A 23,774-nucleotide genomic window follows, 5' to 3' on the forward strand; every position below is an offset into this window, starting at 1 on the left:
TCTCTTGGAGAAGGAAATGGAAACCCACTCCAATATTCTTGCCTGGAGAACCCCACGGACAGAGGAACCTGGCGGGCTATAGTCCACGGGGTCACAAGAGTTGGACACGACTTAGTGACTAAACCACCAATCAGTTCTCTGTGGAGCAGCCACAGTTACTCTTAAAATGTAAATCAGATCATGCCTTCATCTCCATGAAGCCCTTTGCTGCTGCTGCTGCTAAGTCGCTTCAGTCGTGTCCGACTCTGTGCGACCCCATAGACGGCAGCCCACCAGGCTCCCCTGTCCCTGGGATTCTCCAGGCAAGAACACTGGAGTGAGTTGCCATTTCCTTCTCCAATGCATGAAAGTGAAAAGTGAAAGTGAAGTCACTCAGTCGTGTCTGACTCGTAGCGACCCCATGGACTGCAGCCCACCGGGCTCCTCCGTCCATGGGATTTTCCAGGCAAGAGTACTGGAGTGGGGTGCCATCGCCTTCTCTGATGAAGCCCTTTAGTGGGTCCTATCCCAGGCCTATAAGCCTCACATTTTCTCATTCTTCCTGCTCCATCTCCTACCACCTTTCACCATTCATACCGCCGTACTGCCCAGGTCTCTGTTTTGATTATCAGACAAGGCAAGCCTTGGCCTGCCTTTGGGGTCCCCTGCCTGAAATGTTCTCCTGCTCTTCAAGAGACTTTTTTGTTCTTCAGGTCCTATATTAAATGTCACCTCGTCAGAGAACTTTCATTGACTGTCCTGTCTGAAGAAGCTGTCCCAACCCAAATTTCTCATGATCTTGAACCTATGTCCTCGGAGCTGTCATCACAATTGTAACTCCCATGTGTTTTCAATGTGTCTGCGTTTTGCTGCCTCGCGTGGAAGCCCGTGAGGAGGAGGCGCTGTGTCTGTGTTGGTCTCTGTCACAGCCCACGCCCCTGCCCAGGTGGCTCTCAACACAAGTTCAGCGAAGTGAGCATTGAACAACGAACCAACTTACAGATTGCTCTGCTGAGACACACAACTGGCTTCTATTTGGAAAAATGTGGGGCTCAAGTGTGTGCCAGTTAGTAAAGGTGACCGAGGAGCCATTAGACCATTCAAAGGAAACTGGAATTTTATGGCTGCTCAAACCAATCCATGTTTCTGATGCATTTTCTGCAAGAGATTAACGTAAATTACTTACAAGAATCCTAGTATCTGCAAAGGCAGTAACACAGAGGGGCTGTTACCAATATACACCACTTTGCATGTGATTGCTCCTTTGTTTCTTCATGGAATGAAACCTGTTTAAAGTTTTGGTATAAAACACCTGCTTAAACTTTTCTCCCCTTAATCTATCCAGATCTGCTCAATACAGGTTTATGAGTGAGGCAGACTGACAGCAAAGGCCAGTGCAAGGAAAAAAGCTTAAGCTAGTCAGATTCCTGGGACACTAGTTAGTTTGTGCTACAGTATGGAAAGTAAGTTTGACAAGTCTGCTTTTTCTTCTACCTCTAAAAAGAGAAAATAGGAAGGTTGATTGAATTAAGAAAGGGCACTTAAAGAAAAAAAACTTTTAATAATGTCTAGCTTTACCTTTTTTTTTTTCCTTTTGACCAAGAAAAAAAAAAAAAAGAGCAGAAACTCTTAGAAGCATTGAATGGGAGAAATGGGGTGTCTGGAAAAGTAAATAAAATAAAGCTTGCCAGTCTGGGTGGGTTGAAAAGACCACTGGTGGCTGGGAGAGTGTCCAGTGACTTGTTGAGAAGGAGGCAGCCACAGGATTCTTTCAATCCCAGTGCAAAGAGTGAGGAACAATACAGAAGGAGTTTGGTTTCCACTCCAAACTAAAGCCTAACATTAAAAGGGCCATCAAAGTAGACGCTGAGGTTCTTTCCACTAAAAAAAACTCACTCGAAGTCAATGATTTCAATGATTTTGTTAGTAACTTCCTTTATTGCTTGGATTACATGACCACAGCACATTACTGCTGTCTAGTGCCCAGTATACTAAGTTACAGGTTCAAGTGTTTTAAATTAGAAGTTTCAGGAAATTACCTTTCCTCTTTAAAGAAAAGCCCAAATCCCCTATCATCAAATTTACCTGGCATATGTGAGATATAACAAAGTTTATTAATATGTATTTTTTAAAAATTCAATGAATTTGCATGCCTGGATATTATTTGGAAATTTCAGATGTATGTGCCATAAAGAATCACTTTAAAATAGTTTAATTTCTTGTCAACTTTACTAATAAAGAGACTTACTATGTATATACCTCTTAAACCAAAGACACTTGGCACTCACCATCTCCAAGGAGGGTTACAAGAAACTCCACTTCTGCTAACGAAGTTATGTCTATTAATACACTGCTGTTGGACTGGCAAGACTGCAAAGCCTCATTCCAGGTCTTTTTTTCTTTCTGAAGTTTATAGCAATTACGATTGTGGGGATTCCAGCCAGGCTCACAGTGGGTAGCATAATATTTCCAAGCATCATTTTCTTTTTGGACCAAGAAAAAACAATGTCACTTTCCACAATTTTTTTAACATTACTTATTACCGACAATATAAATCACCATCAATATGTGATTATTTTTTAACCTTGAAAAACAGAAGCATATGATACAATAACATATAAACCATATCATTCTAGGTCTTCAGACTTGAGAGGGATCCCAACTGTGATCTAGATCTAGGGTCTAATGGATCTCAGTGCTTTATTTTCCAGATGAGCTAAGGCACAAAGAGGTTAAGGAGACTTGGTAAGATCACACAACCTAAGCGAGAGTCAGAATTTCCTGACTCTCACTTAGGATGTATGATAAATATCGTATTCTATTGTCACCTTGCTTATTTAACTTATATGCAGAGTACATCATGAGGAACGCTGGGCTGGAAGAAGCACAAGCTGGAATCAAGATTGCTGGGAGAAATATCAGTAACCTCAGATATGCAGATGACACCACCCTTATGGCAGAAAGTGAAGAGGAACTCAAAAGCCTCTTGATGAAAGTGAAAGAGGAGAGTGAAAAGGTTGGCTTGAAGCTCAATAATCAGAAAACAAAGATCATGGCATCTGGTCCCATCACTTCATGGGAAATAGATGGGGAAACAGTGTAAACAGTGTCAGACTTTATTTTTTGGGGCTCCAAAGTCATTGCGGATGCTGATTGCAGCCATGAAATTAAAAGATGCTTATTCCTTGGAAGGAAAGTTATGACCAACCTTGATAGTATATTAAAAAGCAGAGACATTACTTTGCCAACCAAGGTCCGTCTAGTCAAGGCTATGGTTTTTCCCATGGTCATGTATGGATGTGAGAGTTGGACTGTGAAGAAAGCTGATTGCCGAAGAATTGATGCTTTTGAACTGTGGTGTTGGAGAAGACTCTTGAGAGTCCCTTGGACTGCAAGGAGATCCAACCAGTCCATTCTAGAGGAGATCAATCCTGGGTGTTCATTGGAGGGACTGATGCTAAAGCTGAAACTGCAATACTTTGGCCACCTCATGCGACGAGTTGACTCACTGGAAAAGACTCTGATGCTGGGAAGGATTGGGGGCGGGAGGAGACGGGGACGACAGAGAATGAGATGGCTGGATGGCATCACCGACTCTGTGGACATGAGTTTGAGTGAACTCCCAGAGTTGGTGATGGACAGGGAAGCCTGGCGTGCTGTGATTCATGGGGTCGCGGAGAGTCGGACACGACTAAGCGACTGAACTGAACTGAACTGACTGAACACATATATATGGAATCTAGAAAAATGGTTCTGAAGAATTTATTTACAGGGCAACAATGGAGAAACAGACATAGAGAATAGACTTATGGACATGGGGAGAGGGGAGGGGAGGGTGAGATGTATAGAGAGAGTAACATGGAAACTTACATTACCATATGTAAAATAGATAGCCAAGGAGAATTTGCTGTGTGGCTCAGGAAACTCAAACAGGGACTCTGTATCAACCTAGAGGGGTGGGATAGGGAGGGAGATGGGAGGGAGGTTCAAAAGGGTGGGGATGTATGTATACCCATGGCTGATTCATGCTGAGGTTTGACAGAAATCAACAAAATTCTGTAAAGCTATTATCCTTCAATAAAAAAATAAATTAACTAAATTTAAAAATATATAAAAATTAGCAGTTGGAGCTGCCATTTAAGTCTTTTTACACTGAAAGAGGAGTATTATGAAACACAACTTAAATGGTTTTTAAAGGATTTTAATACAGCATTAGGTGCGGGGATAGATATTTATTCTCAGCTGAAAAGAATTCAAAATTCTCTGGCCACATTCTCTAGAGCAGAGATAATAGCTTTCATTTTGAGGGCAGTCTGAGTGCCTCTGGGGTCTCTCTGGGCTCAGATGGACTCTGGGTTCGACTTATAGGAGAACAATGCCATGATGCTTTGATACTGGCAGGGAAGGCAGCTGTGTATGTGCGCATTTTGACTGTCTTGTACCAGGAGCTTGCCCCCAAGCTTATGACAGCTTTTTTACTTTATTTTATTACCTACAACTGCTTGCTTTGTGGCTCAGCGGGTAAAGAATCTGCCCACAGTTCCGGAAACCTGGATTAGATCCCTGGGTTGGGAAGACACCCTGGAGAAAAGAAAAGCTACACACTCCAGTAGTCTGGCCTGGAGAATTCCATGGACTGTACAGTCCATGGGGTTGTAAAGAGTCAGACGTGACTGAATGACTTTCACTTCACATTACCTACAACTGGGTGCCTCCCTTCAGCACTAAGGTAGAAATAATTTCACTGCTAATTTAGGAAACAAGACATTGTTTCAAAATTGCTTCTAGGTCTCTAACAGAGACTAGAATCACAGTGGAAGAATGTTAGAACATTTAGGTAGATCAATAACATCAACCTAAAACCATAATCACAGAACCCCTTTAAAAAAATGAACCTAAATTTCACTCTAAAAGTAAGATCAAAAGATAATATGGGAACTTCTCTGACTGATGCAAAGGTGGAGACAAGTAAGGAACCTGTGGACCTTGGCTACACAGTCTGAAGATACTGGATGAGATCATCAAGAGTATTTGTTGGACCTGAAGCAGCACCAAATAATCCAAACAAACTTAGCTTAACTGCCATTATTTCTGGTCTTCTGACCTCAATTAATAGATCAGGACAGCAAATAAAATAGAAGAAAAGAAGGATAGCAGGAGGATGTGCAGGAGGGCATAAGGAAAAAAAAATCAGGGCAGAAGAAATTGAGGCAAGAAAATGAACAGAAATGAGAGAGGGACAGGATGATAATAGCCATAGCAATGTCAGCACATTTTTGACATAATGAAAAAAATCTCTAGAGAAAAAAATGATGAAGTGCTTCTTCTACGCACCCCTATATTCCATAATATCTTTAGATGTAGCTACTTAAAGGAAAATAAAAGTTAAAGCTTAATTGTAAGGAGGTGTAGAGAAGAGGGAACACTTATACACTGTTGGTGGGAATGTAAATGGTGCAGCCACTATGGAGAACATTGTGGAGGTTCCTTACAAAACTAAAAATAGAACTACCACTTGATCCAATAATCCCACTCCTGGACATATGTACAAAAAAGACAAAAGCTCTAATTAAGAAAGATACATGCATCCCAATGTTCACAGCAGCTCTATTTACAATAGCCAGGACATGGAAGAAACCTAAATGTCCATCAACAGATGAGTGGATAAAGAAGATGTGGTATGTACATATATATATATGATCACAGAAAATAAATATATATATATAATGGAATACTACTCAGCCATAAAAATGAATGAAATAATGCCATTTGTGGCAACATGGATGGAACTAGAGATTATCATACTAAATGAGGTAAGTCAGGCAAAGACAAATATCATGTGATATCACTTATATGTGGAACCTAAAAAAATGGTACAAATGAACTTATTGACAATAGACTCACAGACACTGTAAACAAACTTATGATTACTAAAGGGGAAAGAGGGGATAAATTAGAAATTTGGTATTAACAAATACACACTACTATGTATAAAATAGATAAAGAGCAACGACCTGCTGTATAAAATAGGGAACTATATTCAGTATTTTGTCATGACCTAAAATGGAAAAGAATCTGAAAAAGAACTGTTGTTTCTAAAGACAAAAAAAAATTTTTTTAAGGAATTGTTTCTAATTATGCTGGTAATGATTCTTTAAAAAATGGTTATATTTTTATCTCTACTTACTGAGTTAAGACATTAATTCCATAAAATTAAAAAAAAGTAATAGATCTTAAGAATGGAAGTAACTGGGCTTCAGGTACTAGATTGTAATTATGTGGTATTTAAGTCTTGCTGCTGCTGCTGCTGCTGCTAAGTCGCTTCAGTCGTGTCCAACTCTGTGCGACCCCATAGACAGCAGCTGACCAGGCTCCCCCGTCCCTGGGATTCTCCAGGCAAGAACACTGGAGCGGGTTGCCATTTCCTTCTCCAATGTGTGAAAGTGAAAAGTGAAAGTGAAGTCACTCAGTCGTGTCTGACTAGTAGCGACCCCATGGACTGCAGCCCACCAGGCTCCTCTGTCCATGCATTTTCTAGGCAAGAATACTGGAGTGGCTTGCCATTGCCTTCTCCGATTTAAGTCTTAGGTACACCTAAAAGTTTTGTTTGTTATTTTGAGGGGAAAATATTACTAATAAGAGATACAGAGTAAGATAGGAGATAAATGAAGTAAAGAATTTTATATAACTTTTCTAATTTATATGTTTAATTTCTAGGGTAATCATAAATAATACTCAACTAGAATAGAAAAGGAAGCATATCTTGTTTTTCTAAGCAGAATGAGTAAGAACGCCAAGTTTTTAAAAAGAGAGGGAGAAGATGTTTTCTATACTTAGGTTATTTTGCTTTAGTTTTTAGTAAAAACCTAAATGCATTTGTTAAATTCATGGTGCCTTGGGAATAACAGATCTTACCTCATTTCACATTTTTATTTGTATAGACACTAGTTTTAGCTAAGTTTAAATTATAAAGTATTAGTAAAAAAAAGAGAAATTTGAATATATTGAGAGGACAAGCAAACAACTCATAAAAACAACGTAGAACCACTCACCAACTACTCCATGATCAGTGGGATTTAGATATTTTTTACACACGTAGGGCAAGGTAGACTCACAATCCCGACTTTTCCAGGCCTTTGGCATAAATGCATTAAATGTTCCACAGTGATATTCAACAAATGGCTCAAAATTTATTTCTGAAAACACAATATTTGTGTACTTACTGTTAGAAGCAAAAGCAGTATAATATATACTGAAATGTAGTTTTAGCATCAAGGAGACAACCTTTCTCTTTGGCATATGCAGTAAATTCTGTTCAGTTCAGTTCAGTCACTCAGTCGTGTCCGACGCTTTGCGACCCCATGAATCACAGCACACCAGGCCTCCCTGTCCATCACCAACTCCCGGAGTTCACTCAAACTCATATACATCGAGTCAGTGATGCCATCGAGTCAGTGATGCCATCTAGCCATCTCATTCTCTGTTGTTCCCTTCTCCTCCTGCCCCCAATCCCTCCCAGCATTAGAGTCTTTTCCAGTGAGTCAACTCTTTGCATGAGGTGGCCAAAGTATTGTAAGATAGTATATTTATGAGTTTGCAGTTGAAGTCCGGTCATGACAATGAAGTGATTTCCCAAAGATAGAAACAGCTGATTTTTTTGTTTTACGGTAGAGAGAGATTTTTCAATCTGTTGCTATTTTTAAAACAGTTGACTAGAATCTTGGCTTTGACCCAAATCCTTCTGAAACCTTGACTAAATGGCTTACCTTCTTGGCCTCCATTTCTTGTTCAGAAAAGCATGCCTTATAGAAATTCAATCAGGCTTTAAAAAGCACTTATAAGCCACTTTCTTTACAGTCACGATGCTGTAAAGAGCAATATTGCATAGGAACCTGGAATGTTAGGTCCATGAATCAAGGCAAATTGGAAGTGGTCAAACAGGAGATGGCAAGAGTGAACATAGACATTCTAGGAATCAGTGAATTAAAATGGACTGGAATGGGTGAATCTAACTCAGATGACCATTATATCTACTACTGTGGGCAGGAATCCCTTAGAAGAAATGGAGTAGCCATCATGGTCAACAAAAGAGTCCGAAAGCAGTACTTGGATGCAGTGTTAAAAACGACAGAATGATTTCTGTTCGTTTCCAAGGTAAACCATTCAATATTACAGTAATCCAAGCCTATGCTCCAACCAGTAATGCTGAAGAAGCCGAAGTTGAACGGTTCTATGAAGACCTACAAGACCTTTTAGAACTAACACCCAAAAAAAGATGTCCTTTTCATTATAGGGGACTGGAATGCAAAAGTAGGAAGTCAAAAAACACCTGGAGTAACAGGCAAATTTGGCCTTGGAGTACAGAATGAAGCAGGGCAAAGGCTAATAGAGTTTTGCCAAGAGAAAGCACTAGTCATAGCAAACACCCTCTTCCAGCAACACAAGAGAAGACTCTACACATGGACATCACCAGATGGTCAACACCGAAATCAGATTGATTATATTCTTTGCAGCCAAAGATGGAGAAGCTCTATACAGTTAGTAAAAACAAGACCAGGAGCTGACTGTGGCTCAGATCATGAATTCCTTATTGGAAAATTCAGACTTAAATTGAAGAAAGTAGGGAAAACCACTAGACCATTCAGATATGACCTAAATCAAATCCCTTATGATTATACAGTGAAAGTGAAAAATAGATTTAAGGGACTAGATCTGATAGAATGCCTGATGAACTATGGACGGAGGTTCGTGACATTGTACAGGAGACAGGGACCAAGACCATCCCCATGGAAAAGAAATGCAAAAAAGCAAAATGGCTGTCTGAGGAGGCCTTACAAATAGCTGTGAAAAGAAGAGAAGCGAAAAGCAAAGGAGAAAAGGAAAGATATAAGCATCTGAATGCAGAGTTCCAAAGAATAGCAAGGAGAGATAAGAAAGCCTTCCTCAGTGATCAATGCAAAGAAATAGAGGAAAACAATAGAATAGGAAAAACAAGAGATCTCTTCAAGAAAATTAGAGATACTAAGGGAACATTTCATGCAAAGATGGGCTCGATAAAGGACAGAAATGGTATAGACCTAACAGAAGCAGAAGATATTAAGAAGAGGTTGTAAGAATACACAGAAGAATTGTACAAAAAAGATCTTCATGACCAAGATAATCACGATGGTGTGATCACTGAGCTAGAGCCAGACATCTTGGAATGTGAAGTAAGTGGGCCTGAGATACCATCAGTACGAACAAAGCTAGTGGAGGTGATGGAATTCCAGTTGAGCTATTTCAAACCTGAAAGATGATGCTGTGAAAGTGCTGCACTCAATATGCCAGCAAATTTGGAAAACTCAGCAGTGGCCACAGGACTGGAAAAGGTCAGTCTTCATTCCAATCCCAAAGAAAGGCAATGCCAAAGAATGTTCAACATACCGCTCAATTGCACTCATCTCACACGCTAGTAAAGTCATGCTCAAAATTTTCCAAGCCAGGCTTCAGCAATATGTGAACCGTGAACTTCCAGATGTTCAAGCAGGTTTTAGAAAAGGCTGAGGCACCAGAGATCAAATTGCCAACATCCGCTGGATCATGCAGAAAGCAAGAGAGTTCCAGAAAAACATCTATTTCTGCTTCATTGACTATGCCAAAGCCTTTGACTGTGTCGATCACAACAAACTGTGGAACATTCTGAAAGAGATGGGAATCCCAGACCACCTGACCTGCCTCTTGAGAAACCTGTATGCAGGTCAGGAAGCAACGGTTCGAACTGGACATGGAACAACAGACTGGTTCCAAATAGGAAAAGGAGTATGTCAAGGCTGTACATTGTCACCCTGCTTATTTAACTTATAAGCAGAGTACATCATGAGGAACGCTGGGCTGGAAGAAGCACAAGCTGGAATCAAGATTGCTGGGAGAAATGTCAATAACCTCAGATATGCAGATGACACCACCCTTATGGCAGAAAGTGAAGAGGAACTCAAAAGCCTCTTGATGAAAGTGAAAGAGGAGAGTGAAAAGGTTGGCTTGAAGCTCAACATCCAGAAAACAAAGATCATGGCATCTGGTCCCATCACTTCATGGGAAATAGATGAGGAAACAGTGGAAATAGTGTCAGACTTTATTTTTTTGGGCTCCAAAATCACTGCGGATGCTGACTGCAGCCATGAAATGAAAAGACGCTTACTCCTTGGAAGGAAAGTTATGACCAACCTAGATAGCATATTAAAAAGCAGAGACATTACTTTGCCAACCAAGGTCCGTCTAGTCAAGGCTATGGTTTTTCCCGTGGTCATGTATGGATGTGAGAGTTGGACTGTGAAGAAAGCTGAGTGCCGAAGAATTGATGCTTTTGAACTGTGGTGCTGGAGAAGACTCTTGAGAGTCCCTTGGACTGCAAGGAGATCCAAACAGTCCATTCTAAAGGAGATCAATCCTGGGTGTTCATTGGAAGGACTGATGCTAAAGCTCAAGCTCCAATACTTTGGCCACCTCATGCAACGAGTTGACTCACTGGAAAAGACTCTGATGCTGGGAAGGATTGGGGGCAGGAGGAGAAGGGGACGACAGAGAAAGAGATGGCTGGATGGCATCACCAACTTGATGGACATGAGTTTGAGTGAACTCCGGGTGTTGGTGATGGACAGGGAGGCCTGGCGTGCTGTGATTCATGGGGTCACAAAGAGTTGGACACGACTGAGCGACTGCACTGAACTGAAGCCACTTTCACAGAACCATGTTGTATATGCACATGGGAAATATTGCTATTTAGGCTGTGGGATGAGTCCCCAGTCAAAAGTATGCAAAACACTTCACATACCTGGATTCCAGTTCAGATAGTTGAGCGGAGTTCTATCAGACCACTGCCAACCAGCATCTTCATCCAGCTGATTCAGACCCATCCATACTTCCACTGCTTCACTGTCCAAGTGCTCTGAAATAAGAGAAATATGGAATTTCAAAAACAAAATTAAGATTACACTTATTTCATGTTTTCCTATTCCTGGAGCATGGATTCATAAATTAACTCCATCAGTGTTAGAAAGGGGTTTGAGTGCTACTAAACCCCACCCTGGTGGTTCGGAGTGAAAAAGCCAGCCTAAGAAACACGGCAGTTTCCTAAAGCCTCACTGAAGCAGCTGTGAAGTGCTTAATCTAGGCACCCAGGAATACGGCCTCTCAGCATTCATCAATCTATCAAGTTTATGGCTACAGATTTGAGACCATCCGACTCGTGCGAACTCAGGCACTTGAGGGTTCTAGATCGTGAAGCAGAAAGTGCCCAGGGCCAGTCCTAGAAAGTGCCCCTCTGTCTTCCTTCTTTTGCCATGGTGTCTGGTGGCCTCAGTCTGGAGACTCAGGACTCTAGTATGCTAAGGCCAACTCAGGCCCGGAACAAGAGGAATAGGAAGAAATGCTATTAAATCTGTATAGTGGGTATGTGTGCATACAGACATAATTTTTCCACTTTTCATAATTTTTCCACTCTTGAAATTTTTCTCAGTTAAAAAACTGAACAATTCAGGGGAACTTTTTTGTTTTTTAGGAATCTGGCAAGGGAGAGGAAAGAAGATTAAGTATTATTAGTGTTGGGAGGCAAGTCTTCAAATTTAAGGTATGCTGAAGCAAGCAGGGAGATGGCTCCCCAGTTAAGGAGTGGGAGCTGTCTGGCCAAGAGGAGAGCATCATCCCAGGGACCAAGGTATCCAGAGCAATCAGCAGCAGGTAGGGCCATGAGCTGTGTAAACGCTTCTTTAGCTGGAGGTGGGAGAATGTCTCCTTGGCAGGCCGACCCTGTGGCCTCTGCTCCTAACTACTAAGCCACAGCTCCTCCTTTTTAATTCAATGCCATTTTTGTTATAAATGCTACATAGAAACATGTGTATTGACATGCTTGTGTAGAAAAATATGGTTATCAAAATTATAGAATTAGAGGAAAATTTTCTTCGATTGTTTTCTTCCTGTGTACGTGAACTTTAAAAATTATTCTAGAATAAACACGTGCTACTTGTGCTATAAAATTTGGGGTAAAAAAACTAGTGTCAGAGGCTTTAGTGAAAGTAGCTAATTTTGCAACATTTTTAAATGTTGCCATTTAATCTTTTCATCTATAAAGGGGGGCATTGATCCCTTATGATTATCTGCTTCAGAACTCAATTTCTTCTGAGCCAGATGCAGGGGTCCTGCCTGAGACTGAGACCCTGACAGATAAGAGTTATAAATAGGGTGACTGTCTGTCCCAGTTTGCCTAGAAAATTCATGGCCTATGCTGGTAGTTCCAGAATAAGTATTAATGTCAGCCCCTTTTACTCTTGAAAGGGTCTCAGTTGGGATGATCAATTGCATGGTCACCCAGGTTGCAAAGATTAGTGCATTCACATCACAAGGATGCAGAGCCTTCTGTGATAGGGCATCTCAATACAACAGTGGCAAACTAGAACCTAAACCTTTAAGGAAAGAGAAAAAGGTGTTTTATAATTTGGATATCCCCTAAATCACAGCATAACATTCATGGGCCCTGCCCTTCCAAGATTCTGTGGCATAAACATGAGTCTCTTCTTGATGTCTATTTGGTTGGTCCTTCCAATAGCTTTTGTGTTGTTGTTGTTGAGTTGCTAAGTCATGTCTGACTCTTTGCTAGCCCATGGACAATAGCCCTCCAGGCTCCTCTGTTCATGGGATTTCCCAGGCAAAATTACTGGAGTGGGTTGCCATTTCCTTCTCCAAGGGATCTTCCCAACTCAGGGATTTAAACCTGAGTCTCCTGCTTTGCAGATGGGTTCTTTACTACTGAGCCACCTGGGAAGACCACCATTTGATTAAATCATTTTTCTGGTGTCATCATAACAGGAGGGAAAATGGAAGATGGATTGATAAGATGGAGAAATTTCCACATTTCATACTGGGGCAAGTGCCAAGTGATGCTTTCAAGTAACCTACTTAAAATATGTAAGTATTAATTAGTCTTATCTTAGAGTTATTTTGAATAACCTCTCTGTTTAACAATACATAGAAAATCATTGTGTAATTTAAAAGCTGTGTTTAAAAGTACAAAAATAGTCTGTTTAACTTCACAAGTAAATGGATTCACAATTCTATAATAATAAATTCAAATTTAAATTTCTTTGGCTATTTCTTGGCATTTGTGGCAGCTTGGATAATTCCTTGTAACATGGCTAATGTTCATCATCTATTAACAAGAAACAGTAGACTATTCTCATCATTAAAAAATACTTTAGTCAAAACAAGCTTCCATCTTTATGAAAAGACTTCTGTTTTCCCAAACAATCTCCAAAATCTAATCATAAAATTGTGGTATTTAAATCAAAGTCTCTGACACATCTTATTTATTTCATCTTTATTCAAGTTTGATGAGGAAGTCCAAACCCTCTTATTAGATATTCCAGCAATTAAAAGATAATAATTATAATTCATAAATAGTGCACAAAGTTTTCTGTGAACACCATTAAAGGCTAATATTGATATTGGAAATGGGTGTTTTCCTGCAATATGACTCACTCAAATTGAGTTTCAATGATAGTTTCCCACTTTTGCATGTCTGTGGGGAAAGCGGCCAATATATACTGTTCATGCATCTGTTACAATTCTTCTGGAAGGTATTCAGTTCAGTTCAGTTCAGTCGCTCAGTCGTGTCCGACTCTCCGCGACCCCATGAATCACAGCACGCCAGGCCTCCCTGTCCATCACCAACTCCCGGAGTACACTCAAACTCATGTCCACAGAGTCGGTGATGCCATCCAGCCATCTCATTCTCCGTCGTCCCCTTCTCCTCCCGCCCCCAACCTTTCCCATCATCAGAGTCTTTTATTAATGACTTTCAAAAGCCTTAAAATGTGCTTTCCCCTTCCACCCAGTGAAGCCACTACTAAAAACTTACAGAGAAATAATTGGGGATCTATGCACAAAGGTATGTGCAGGGATGGTTTTCAATAGTGATAAAGAAATAAATAAAAACAAAGAATTTTATCCACCTATCCCTATCTAATACTGGAGATTAACTAAATATATTATCACTAACCTGTGTCACTATGTAACCACTGAAACTTATGATGTAGATCTTTATTTCTAGACAGGGACAGATGTTCATTATACACATAAATTACATAAGCATTTGTACCCGTAGTTACTGTTGAGTGGTCAATACACACTGAGTGTTTGTTACGTGGACCAGACACTTTTCTTAAATTTTGCCTGCACTATAGCATGTAATCCACACTGCCAAAAAGTAGGCATTGTTGTTATTTTTATTTGACAGAGGGGAGAAGTTGAGGCACAGAGAGGTTAAGTTATCTCTTTAGCCCTGCTAGTAAGTGATGGAGGTGGATTTAAACCCACACAGGTGGCTCTTTGATCCCAGCTCCTAACCTCTGCACAACTGCCTCAGGTTTTCATTCAATGTCATTTTCCATAGATACTACGGATGCATGCATACCTGCATTTATGTGAGTTTTTTGTGGGAAAAAAAATAAAACATGGCTATCTTTGGATTGTGGAACTGTGAGAGATTTTTCTTTTGTTTTTCTTTCTCTATACTTGAACTTTTAAAATTATACTAGAATAATTTTATTATTGTTATTCTAGAATAAATATGTGCAATATAATTTGAAAAAACGTCAGTAACTTTTAATGAAAGTGGCTAATTTTGTGACACTTTCAAATGTTTCCAAAAAATTGAAATTGCTCTATGTAAATATCTACATTTAATCTATAAAAGAGAAGAGAGTTTAGGTGAGAAGTAAAAAAACAAGACCTAGCTCATTAGCACTCTTTTGACAGTTTATGTTATTATTTTATAGTGTTAGTTACCGTGTGTGTACTTTTGCTTTTCCAATCAAATTTTAAGTTCTTTGGCATTCACCGGAAAGCCTACTACATACTGCACATAGTGACAGACAGGTAAGATTTTGTTTAATTAGTAAACAGCTGATATTTATTAACGAGAACAGAATGGCTAATATCTCCACCAAAGGAGGAATTCAGGCTTAACTTCAGAAGTCTCCCATATTCACTTGTTAGAGCTGCAGATTCTCCTAGGTCCCTTGCTGTGACTTCAGCTTGTCTTTTCCGAGGTGGAAAAAACAAGAGAGACATGGCCAGGTGTCAAATGGAATGGCCCAGGGTTCAGGTTAAAATTCTGGGTATGACTTTGGACCATGTTCATAAATGAATATTTTCCAAGGGACTTTGTTTTTTCTAGAAGGCATCTTGGCATACACGGACATAATTGTAAACAACGTCATTTTAATTGTACCAACATCAATGTGCATTTTACACCTACTTACTCCTTATGAAATTTTCTTCAGTCTCATCTGCAATACTTAACAAAGCACCTCCTTGCATTTGGCACGAAGAATGAGCCTCACTCCAGGACAGGGAGGAAAGCAGGTTAAATTGGTAGCAAACACGTGAATGGAGTTCCTTCTCCCAGACAGCATCGCAGCCCACCTCTGTGGATGCTGAAAACAAAATCTGTCAGAACTTTATAACCTTATTTTATTTATACAGTAATATACTTCTGAGATTAATTTGAATGGCATGATTCCAACTTGCAATTCCTAAAACTCCAGTGCTCTTATCTATTCTTGATTAGGTCTTTATGACAAATATCTGTATTGTTTTCCCATTGGCACTTTATGGTAAAACTTGTTCAAGATTTAAAGGAAATTCAATATATTATCAATAAAGAAGCTCTGACCCTTTCTGGGAAAATGATAGTAGCCATTTTTAAGAGAAGTAAATATAAGTGAAGTATTTGTGAAAATAACATCTAAATTCTTTAAAAAGCAGAGAGAACTTTATACTGAAAACTGTATGAATTGAAATATTTATTTAAGATAGATGCAAATGCTCTTTCAGGAGGCTTTTCCCTGCAAATACCAAAACACTAGACAGACTAAGAGGGATGAAGTAGAAATAGGAGTCTCTAATGAACAGAAGTTTTCAAATAAACACTGAGAGCAGGAACATTGATATTTAGTTTTAGAAAGTTCTTTCACTGTAAATCAACTTCCGTTGTTCAGTCGCAAGTGGTGTCTGAATCTTTGAGACACCATGGACTGCTAGGCTCCTCTGTTCTCCACTAACAATTCAATTTTTAATAAATGTTTTAAAATTCTTTCAATCAAAAGGAGGAGAAACAAAATCCACTTGCAAAACATTGGCCTAGCAGTTTGCTTAAAAGTAAATTTAATAAAGTATGAAACATGGATCTGAAATCAAGTTTCTTAAAATGACTAAAAATGAAAGTAAAAGTACTTTTGATGAAATTTTAAATCAAACCCCAAAGTGAACCTAAGCAGTCACAGTAAATACCTGAAATCAAACTCAGCCAAAAATTTTCCGAATGTAGACACTGTGAACCGTGCAACAGCAAGAGTATAACTTATGGTCAGGCAATCTGCTAAAATATAGAACAATATTTCCCAAAGTGCAATCCACAGAGAATTACAATTTCAAGAGCTCCCCAAGAGAAGCTGGGATGTAGTGCATATGTAACCTCCTCTGGGGAATTCATAATGTACACTAGCATATTAAAGGCTCTGAGGTCTCTCCAAGGAGCCTGCGTAGAGGCCGAACTACGCCTGGTGGGGGACTAGAATGAGATCTAGCCCGGGGTCTGCTCCAAATAGCATTCATCCTTGGGGAGAAAAGTTGAATAAATACGCCCAAGGATATTCATACAAGGATGTTTGCTGCAGTGAGGTGTCAGATTATGAAAACAGGGAACCCGTCTTACGGGGGATGCTGCCTGGACAACCTTTATCAGTGACTAACAGCTCACAATGGCCACCTCTGCAGAGAACTGCCCTGGTGCGTAGAGGCTGCAACAGCCCCCCTGCTAAAGCTGAGATGATCTCTATAGGGCAATTAATGTATGCTCTGGAACCCACTTCCTTACTGAGCAATGTGCTCTGCCCAGTCCTGCTTTTGTCACTTCCCTTCTCCTAGGAGTGCAATTTCAACAAGTCACTTGTTCAAGAATCCTCAGGCTCTACTCCTAACCTTAGTCAAGCCTTCATGGCTTCCTTGTCGGGGGAGGGTGTATAAATATACATAATATCTTATATGCTGGGGGAGTGAGGGGAGAAGTGAGATAAATCATACTAAGATGGGAAGAAGTGTGTGCTGTGGTGTGCTGCAAAGTGAAACAAATTTCAGATGATGAACACAGTGTATAGTATTCAGCCCATGTGTATATGTGCTTATATAAATATGTTTATATATGAACAGAAGGATTTACACAAATCTGTTAACAATGGTTATCTCCAGATGGTTTCATTATGGGGAACTTGTGCTTTCAAAGTCATTCATATCTATTTTGGCTGAATATTTTATAAAATGAATGTTTTATTTATGTAACCATGTGGTAAAGGAGCAGTTTCGGAGACAAAGAGATCTGGGGTCAAATCTCAGTTCTGCACCTACTGAGGTTGTGATTTCCTGGCTTTCCTGAGTCTCTGTGTTCTCATCTAAAAAATGGATATAATTGTATCTAATTTACAGAGTTGTTGTGAGGGTTATATATATAACAAAAAGTATAAATGCTCTTAGCACCATATCTGAGACATAGTAAGCTCACAAGAAGGGTGTTTTATTATTATTAAAAAAAAAAAAAAGGCTCTGAGAAGTTCTCTAGTAAAGAAAAGGTTTGTTTTTAATTCACTATACTTCAAACTTATTTGACAATATGAAATCTTTTTTGTTTGCTTTCTTTTTGACACAATGCTTAGTTAGATGGCTCCCTTGGGAATGCAGAAGTTTGTTTTCATGTCTGGTTGCAATGTGCCTCCCCCAGTACGGAGTTAGTGAATGAGAAGTTATTAAACACAAATATATTAAATCTGAGATTGTCTACCGAGTTCCCTGACCTACACATGTATTTATAGAAGGATCCAAGATTGAAGGAGGGCAGAAGACAAGTCTATATCACCAAGGAAAATGTGTAGGAAAGGAGAAGAAAGAAGGGAAGGAGGATGCTTCCAGTAATCATCTTGCTCTGATGTTTGAAATTTCCACATTGAGTCTGAGTCCTTAGAGACCATTTCCAGTTAAAAAGCTACGCCATCTGTGAGATGGGACAACATGCTAAGCATTATCAGACTTCATTTTAGCCCTATTCATCCTGTGTGAGAGCTGAGTCCATAAGAAAGGAGCAGGGGGGTGCTTCATTGTGCATGAAAATCATTTAGCAGACTTCTGAAAACACCACAGATTCCTGGTTCTCGTTCTCAGTGATTCTGAATTGGTAGGTCTGGGGTGGGATTTAGAAACCTGACTTTCAAACATATTGCTGATGCAGATGGTCCACATTCTAATGTAGATGGTCCACAGTGTAAATACTAGGAAACACAGGCTTGAAAGAAAACATCTGAAGCACTTCCTAAGAACAGCAGGTACAAATAGCCCCTGGCTACTGGAAGATGATAGGAGGTCAGAAGAGGAGACTGCAGAGAATGTCAAAGGAGAGATCTGGGTACACAGTACTTGCCTCTTGTCTCCTGCCTTGGGGAAAGATTCGATAATGAGTCCTAACTATGAGCTTCCAGGATAAGCCATGTCAGGATAAGAAAAGACCTGATGACACTTCAGTAGATCTTGTTCCCATTTTTGCCAAAAATTGGCAAGGAAAGGTCCTGCCCTTTCAACAGCACATGGAGTGAGCTATGTAAACACAGCCTTTTGCAGAAACCTGAATTCCGTACATCAGAGCCTGAATTCGATACATTAAGCAGTTAAGTTAAAGGCTTGCAGGTGATCCTGTCTGTGCTACAAATTGCGCAGCTCAGTTTTGTTAGTTTTCCCTTGGCTTGGTATTATCTGTGCTAATTCTTAAGGTTAATCAAAAGGAATGTCCCAAATGTTTGCAACAGATGCCCCTGATCTTCTAACAAGTCAGTCCATTTGTCATTGAAATTTGGTCTGAACTAAATATAAGAATGTATACTTCTATGCAGTCAGTCCTCTCTTTGCTCCTCTGGATGGCTTGCGTATCACTCCATGAATCTTATTTGAGGATCTTATGGTAACAAATGGAATGAAAGTGCCACCCTGGGCGTGGGCACTCTGACGTGCTCTTCTGATCTCCCTTCAAGACCAAGTTTTATTTCCCCACCTGCCAACAGACACCTCTCCTTCAACGATTGCCTTGACTGACGAGGCTCATTGCCCAATGTCACTCTCCCTTCTCAAGAACAGCTTGCAAACCATGATGGTCACCACAGAGTTGTAAGACCCCTCCTCTCACCCCAACCAGGGCCAAATATAGCTTGAGAACTCCTTGTGGGTCAATGTGGGGGTCGCCAGTCCTGCATCACAGTCCTGAGCAATCCTGCTTTCTTCCTTTCCTTTCCAGATGTATCGAGCCCGAGACTGCTCCCCATGAGACCTCCTGCAGGTTCATCTTGGCCTCTGAGACTACTCCCCGGAACCCCTCCTGCCAGAGGTTCTGATCTTGGCATGAGACATCTGCATGTGTTTACTGTTAATCCTCTTGCTTTCTTCATAACTAATTTTTATTTTCAAGCCACTGAGAAAACAAGATTGAAGGCCGGTACTCTTACTTTTTCTCCAAAAATTCTAATGTAAACCATTATATGTCTTTGCATCTTTGGTTGTCTTTATATCATCTCTTCTGTCACTGAATTATGAGTTCCTTGAAAGAAACAACTATGTCATATATATCTTTGTAGCTCCTATTATTTGAAGAAAGATTGCCAAAAGTCTTTTGCAAGATGCTATAAATAGGTGATTTTTTCCCCTTTCAAAACACACCTCTCTTCTAATGAACTGAAGTGTATTCAAGTCAATACTGATTTTATTATAGATTATGACTGAGATGCAGCCATTTCTCCTCTGTTCAGTTCAATTCAGTTCAGTTCAGTCGCTCAGTCGTGTCCGACTCTCCGCAACCCCATGAATCACAGCACACCAGGCCGCCCTGTCCATCACCAACTCCCGGAGTTCACTCAAACTCATGTCCACAGAGTCGGTGATGCCATCCAGCCATCTCATTCTCCGTCGTCCCCTTCTCCTCCCGCCCCCAACCTTTCCCAGCATCAGAGTCTTTTCCAGTGAGTCAACTCATCACATGAGGTGGCCAAAGTATTGCAGTTTCAGCTTTAGCATCAGTCCCTCCAATCTTTTTTTGTCTTCCCTAAGGATACAGCTTTGTAATTGTCCCAGGTGTTCTCTTTCTTGCCACTTTAAAAAATGGTTGAATTCTTACAAAGCAAACAAACAAAAAAAACACATACTGTTAGAGCAACTCCAAGCTACAAAGTTCCTATTTTCTCTCTCTTTGGTCTTTCCTATACTCAGCACATAGTTAGTGAATATCTATTCCCTGCAAAGTGTGTTGGTAGTAAATCTCCTGTAAAAGGGATAGGAAACCAAGTCAGGACTTCCTGCTCCCAGTGCCTTACATGCTCCTTGGTAGCCCTGATCACAGTTGAAATTAAACGATGCATTATGTGATTGCTTATGGATTGTCTGTTTTTCCTGATAAAATTAAGTATCAGGAAAGCAGCTACCATGTTCCATCTTTTTCATGTTATTCCCCATCACTGCCTAAAGATAGTTTGGTAAAGAGACTATGATATCAAAGGAAGATGAGAAGCGTTGGCCACAAAAGAAAGAAGGAAACTAGTAGGCATGGGCCCCAGAAACCCAAGGAAAGCGATGGTGTCAGTTTTGTTACTTATTGTCGAATCCTGGAGTACAATGAGGAGTGAGTCATTAGTGACTTTCTGGAACCTGTTTCAGCAGATTAACCCAATCATTTGGCTGCTCTGTGCCTGCACCCAACTGATGAGCACTGCCAAGAAAAGTCATCTGATTGATTCATTATCAACCACCCCTGATACTTCCTGGAAACTTGACCAGTTTTCTCTAGTAAGCTTGCTCTCCCCGCAGCCACTGTGTTCATTTCACACCTTTCCTGTTGTCCAAACTTCTCATGCCTTCTTCCCCTCTTCCAAGCCCACAGCTCTGGACTGGTCACTCCTCATATTCCTCATCACTTAATCCATCAACCTTCTTGGACTTGTACTATGCTCTCTTTATTCTCTCCTACAGAGAAGCTGTTTTTACATCCATAAAAGGCCAGTCCATCCCTCTAGGATCTGGACCCTACTTTCTTCTGCCTTCTGAGAGACCATGTTTACTTCACCAATTGTTTCACTTTCCTGCATCTTCAACCTCTTTCTCTTTGATCATTTGCAGATGCACTCAGAGATGACTTAGTGTCTCTCACCCTTAAAAAACAAGAAACAAAAAAACTCCTTCCCTTGGCTTCCCCATCCCAGTCTCTGCCTTTTCTCTATCCCTGTTAATCACATAGTGTCATACATGGCTGTCTCCAATTTCTCATCTCCCATTTACTCTTTAAAAAAAAAAAAGTTTTGCTGAGATACAATTAACATGCCATATAACATGCCATTTAAAGTATATAGTTCAATGGTTTTTAGTATATTCAAAACATTGTGCAGCCATCACCACAATCAAGTTTAGAACACTTTTGTAGAAACCCAGTATCCATTAGCAATCACTCCCCACTTTTTCCTCAGTCCTCACCCCTACTCCCAACCCGAGACAACCACTAAACTAGTTTCTGTCTCTATAGATTGGCTTATTTTAAAAATTTCACATAAATGGAATTATACTGTGTGATCTTTTTGTGACTTGGTTCTTAGCATAATGTGTCCTAGGGTCATCCATGTTGTAGCATGTACCAGTACTTCATTTCTTTATATAGCCCAATAATATCCCATTGTATGGGTATACTATGTGTTATTAATGTATTCATCAGTAGATAGACATTGGGTTGTGTCTATTTTTTGGCTATTATAAATAATGTTGTTATAAGCATTTGTGCGCAAGTTTTTGTGTGGGCATGTGTTTTCATTTCTCCTGGATAATTAGCTAGGAGAATTGCAGGCCATATGGTAACCCAATATCTACCCTTTTAAGGAACTGACAGACTGTGTTCCAAAGCAGCTGTATCCTTTTACAATCCTTCCAGCAGTGTATGAGAGTTCCAATTTCTCTATATCCTTATCAGTACTTGTTGTTTTAGTCTGTCTTTTCGATTGTAGCCATCCTGTGAGATGTAAAGTGGTATCTCACTGAGGTTTTTGCTTTAATTTCCCTAATGGCTCATGATACTGAGTGCTTTTCATTGGTTATTGGCCATTTGTCAATTTTTTTTTTTTTTTGAGAAATGTCTATTCAGACAATTTTCCATTCCGGTCCCTTCCATTTAGTCGCTCAGTCGTGTCCGACTCTTTGCGACCCCATGGACTGTAGCCTACCAGGCTTCTCCGTCCATGGGATTCTCCAGGCAAGAATACTGGAGTGGGTTACCATTTCCTTCTCTAGGGGAGCTTCCTGACCCAGGGATCGAACCCGGGTCTCCTGCATTGGAGGCAGACGCTTTAACCTCTGAGCCACCAGGGAATTGGGACTTTTGTCTTTTTATTGAGTTATAAGCTTTCTTTATATATTCTAGATATAGGTCCTTTATTAGATATCTGCTTTGCAAATATTTTATCCTGTTTCGTGGGTTGTATTTTCACATTCTTGATTGCGTCCTTTGAAACACAGAATTTTTAATTTTGATGAAGTTAAATTTATCTATTTTTTTCTTTTGTTGCTTTCATTTTGATGTCAGATTTATCTAAGAATTCATGAAACTTTACCCCCTATGTATTCTTCTAAAAATGAGTGAGTAAGCTCCAGGAGTTGGTGATGGACAGGGCAGCCTGGCGTGCTGTAGTCCATGGGGTCACAAAGAGTCAGACATGACTGAACTGACTGACTGATTCTTCTAGTCTTAGTTTTCAAAATCTATCTTGAGTTAGTTTTTTATATGGTGATAGACAGAAGTTCAATTTTATTCTTTTGAATGTGAATATCCAGTTTCCCTGTACCATTTTTTGAAAAGATTATTCTTTCCCCATTGAATTGTCTTGGCATCCTTGTCAGAAATCAATTAATCATAAGTGTGGGTCTCTCAGTTTTATTCCATTTTGACAATTGTCTTGATTTTCTTGATTAGTGTTGCTTTCCATAAGTTTTGAAATTGAGAAATCTAAGTCTTCCAACTTTTTCCTTCTTTTTCATTATTATTTTGGCTCTTCTGGGTCCTTCGAATTTCCATGTGAATCTTAGGAAGAGTCTGTCAATTTCTGCAAAGGAGTCAGCTAGGATTTGATAGAGATTGCTGTAGTAGTGCCATCTTACCAATAAAAAACCTTCTGATCACATGAACATGGGGTGTATTTCCATTTATTGAATTTTCTTTAATTTCTTTCAATGTTTTGTAGTTTTTAGATGTAAGTTTTTCATGTCATTTGTTAAATTTTTCCTAAGTATTTTATTCATTTGGATGTTAGGATAAATGGACTTCTCTCTCTTTTTTCTATTTGTTTTCTTAATCTAATTTATAGATTATTCATTGCTACTGTATTAAAGTACAATTGATTTTTGTATATGGATCTTGTATCCTGTGAATGAGTTTATTATTTATAGTAGTTTTTTAATGGATTCTTTAGAATTTTATATATCTGAGGTCATGACATCTGCAAAGAGAGATACTTTTACATCTCCCTTTCCAATCTGGAACAGGGACCATGCTTTGAGAAACACTGAGATAAAGTTGGAGAAGATTGGATGGGAGGCTCCAGAGTCCAGGTGGGGAGATTTGTCCTTGGTAGGAGGAGGACCATTATTGCTTGGGAGGGAGAAAACAGAGATTGATCCAAACCACAGTAGGCTTAAAGAGCGGG

General features: G+C 39.8%; 1 protein-coding gene across 3 annotated transcripts in view; it reads right to left on the reverse strand.

Moving 5' to 3' along the window:
* Nucleotides 1–23,774, reverse strand: part of PLA2R1 (phospholipase A2 receptor 1) — a 138,918-nt gene that overhangs the window by 87,677 nt on the left and 27,467 nt on the right. For all 3 annotated transcript variants that reach the window (XM_055397383.2, XM_088829692.1, XM_088829691.1), the window contains exons 4-8: nt 15,273–15,446; nt 10,790–10,903; nt 7,032–7,175; nt 2,268–2,462; nt 980–1,137 (exon numbers count right to left, since the gene is read on the reverse strand). In XM_055397383.2, the coding sequence (XP_055253358.2) occupies nt 980–1,137; nt 2,268–2,462; nt 7,032–7,175; nt 10,790–10,903; nt 15,273–15,446 (785 nt within the window). The remainder of the gene's footprint in view (nt 1–979; nt 1,138–2,267; nt 2,463–7,031; nt 7,176–10,789; nt 10,904–15,272; nt 15,447–23,774) is intronic.

This window comes from Moschus berezovskii, chromosome 2, assembly GCF_049115385.1.
Source record: "Moschus berezovskii isolate FMDL1 chromosome 2, NW_MosBer_1.0, whole genome shotgun sequence".
NCBI lineage: Eukaryota > Metazoa > Chordata > Mammalia > Artiodactyla > Moschidae > Moschus > Moschus berezovskii.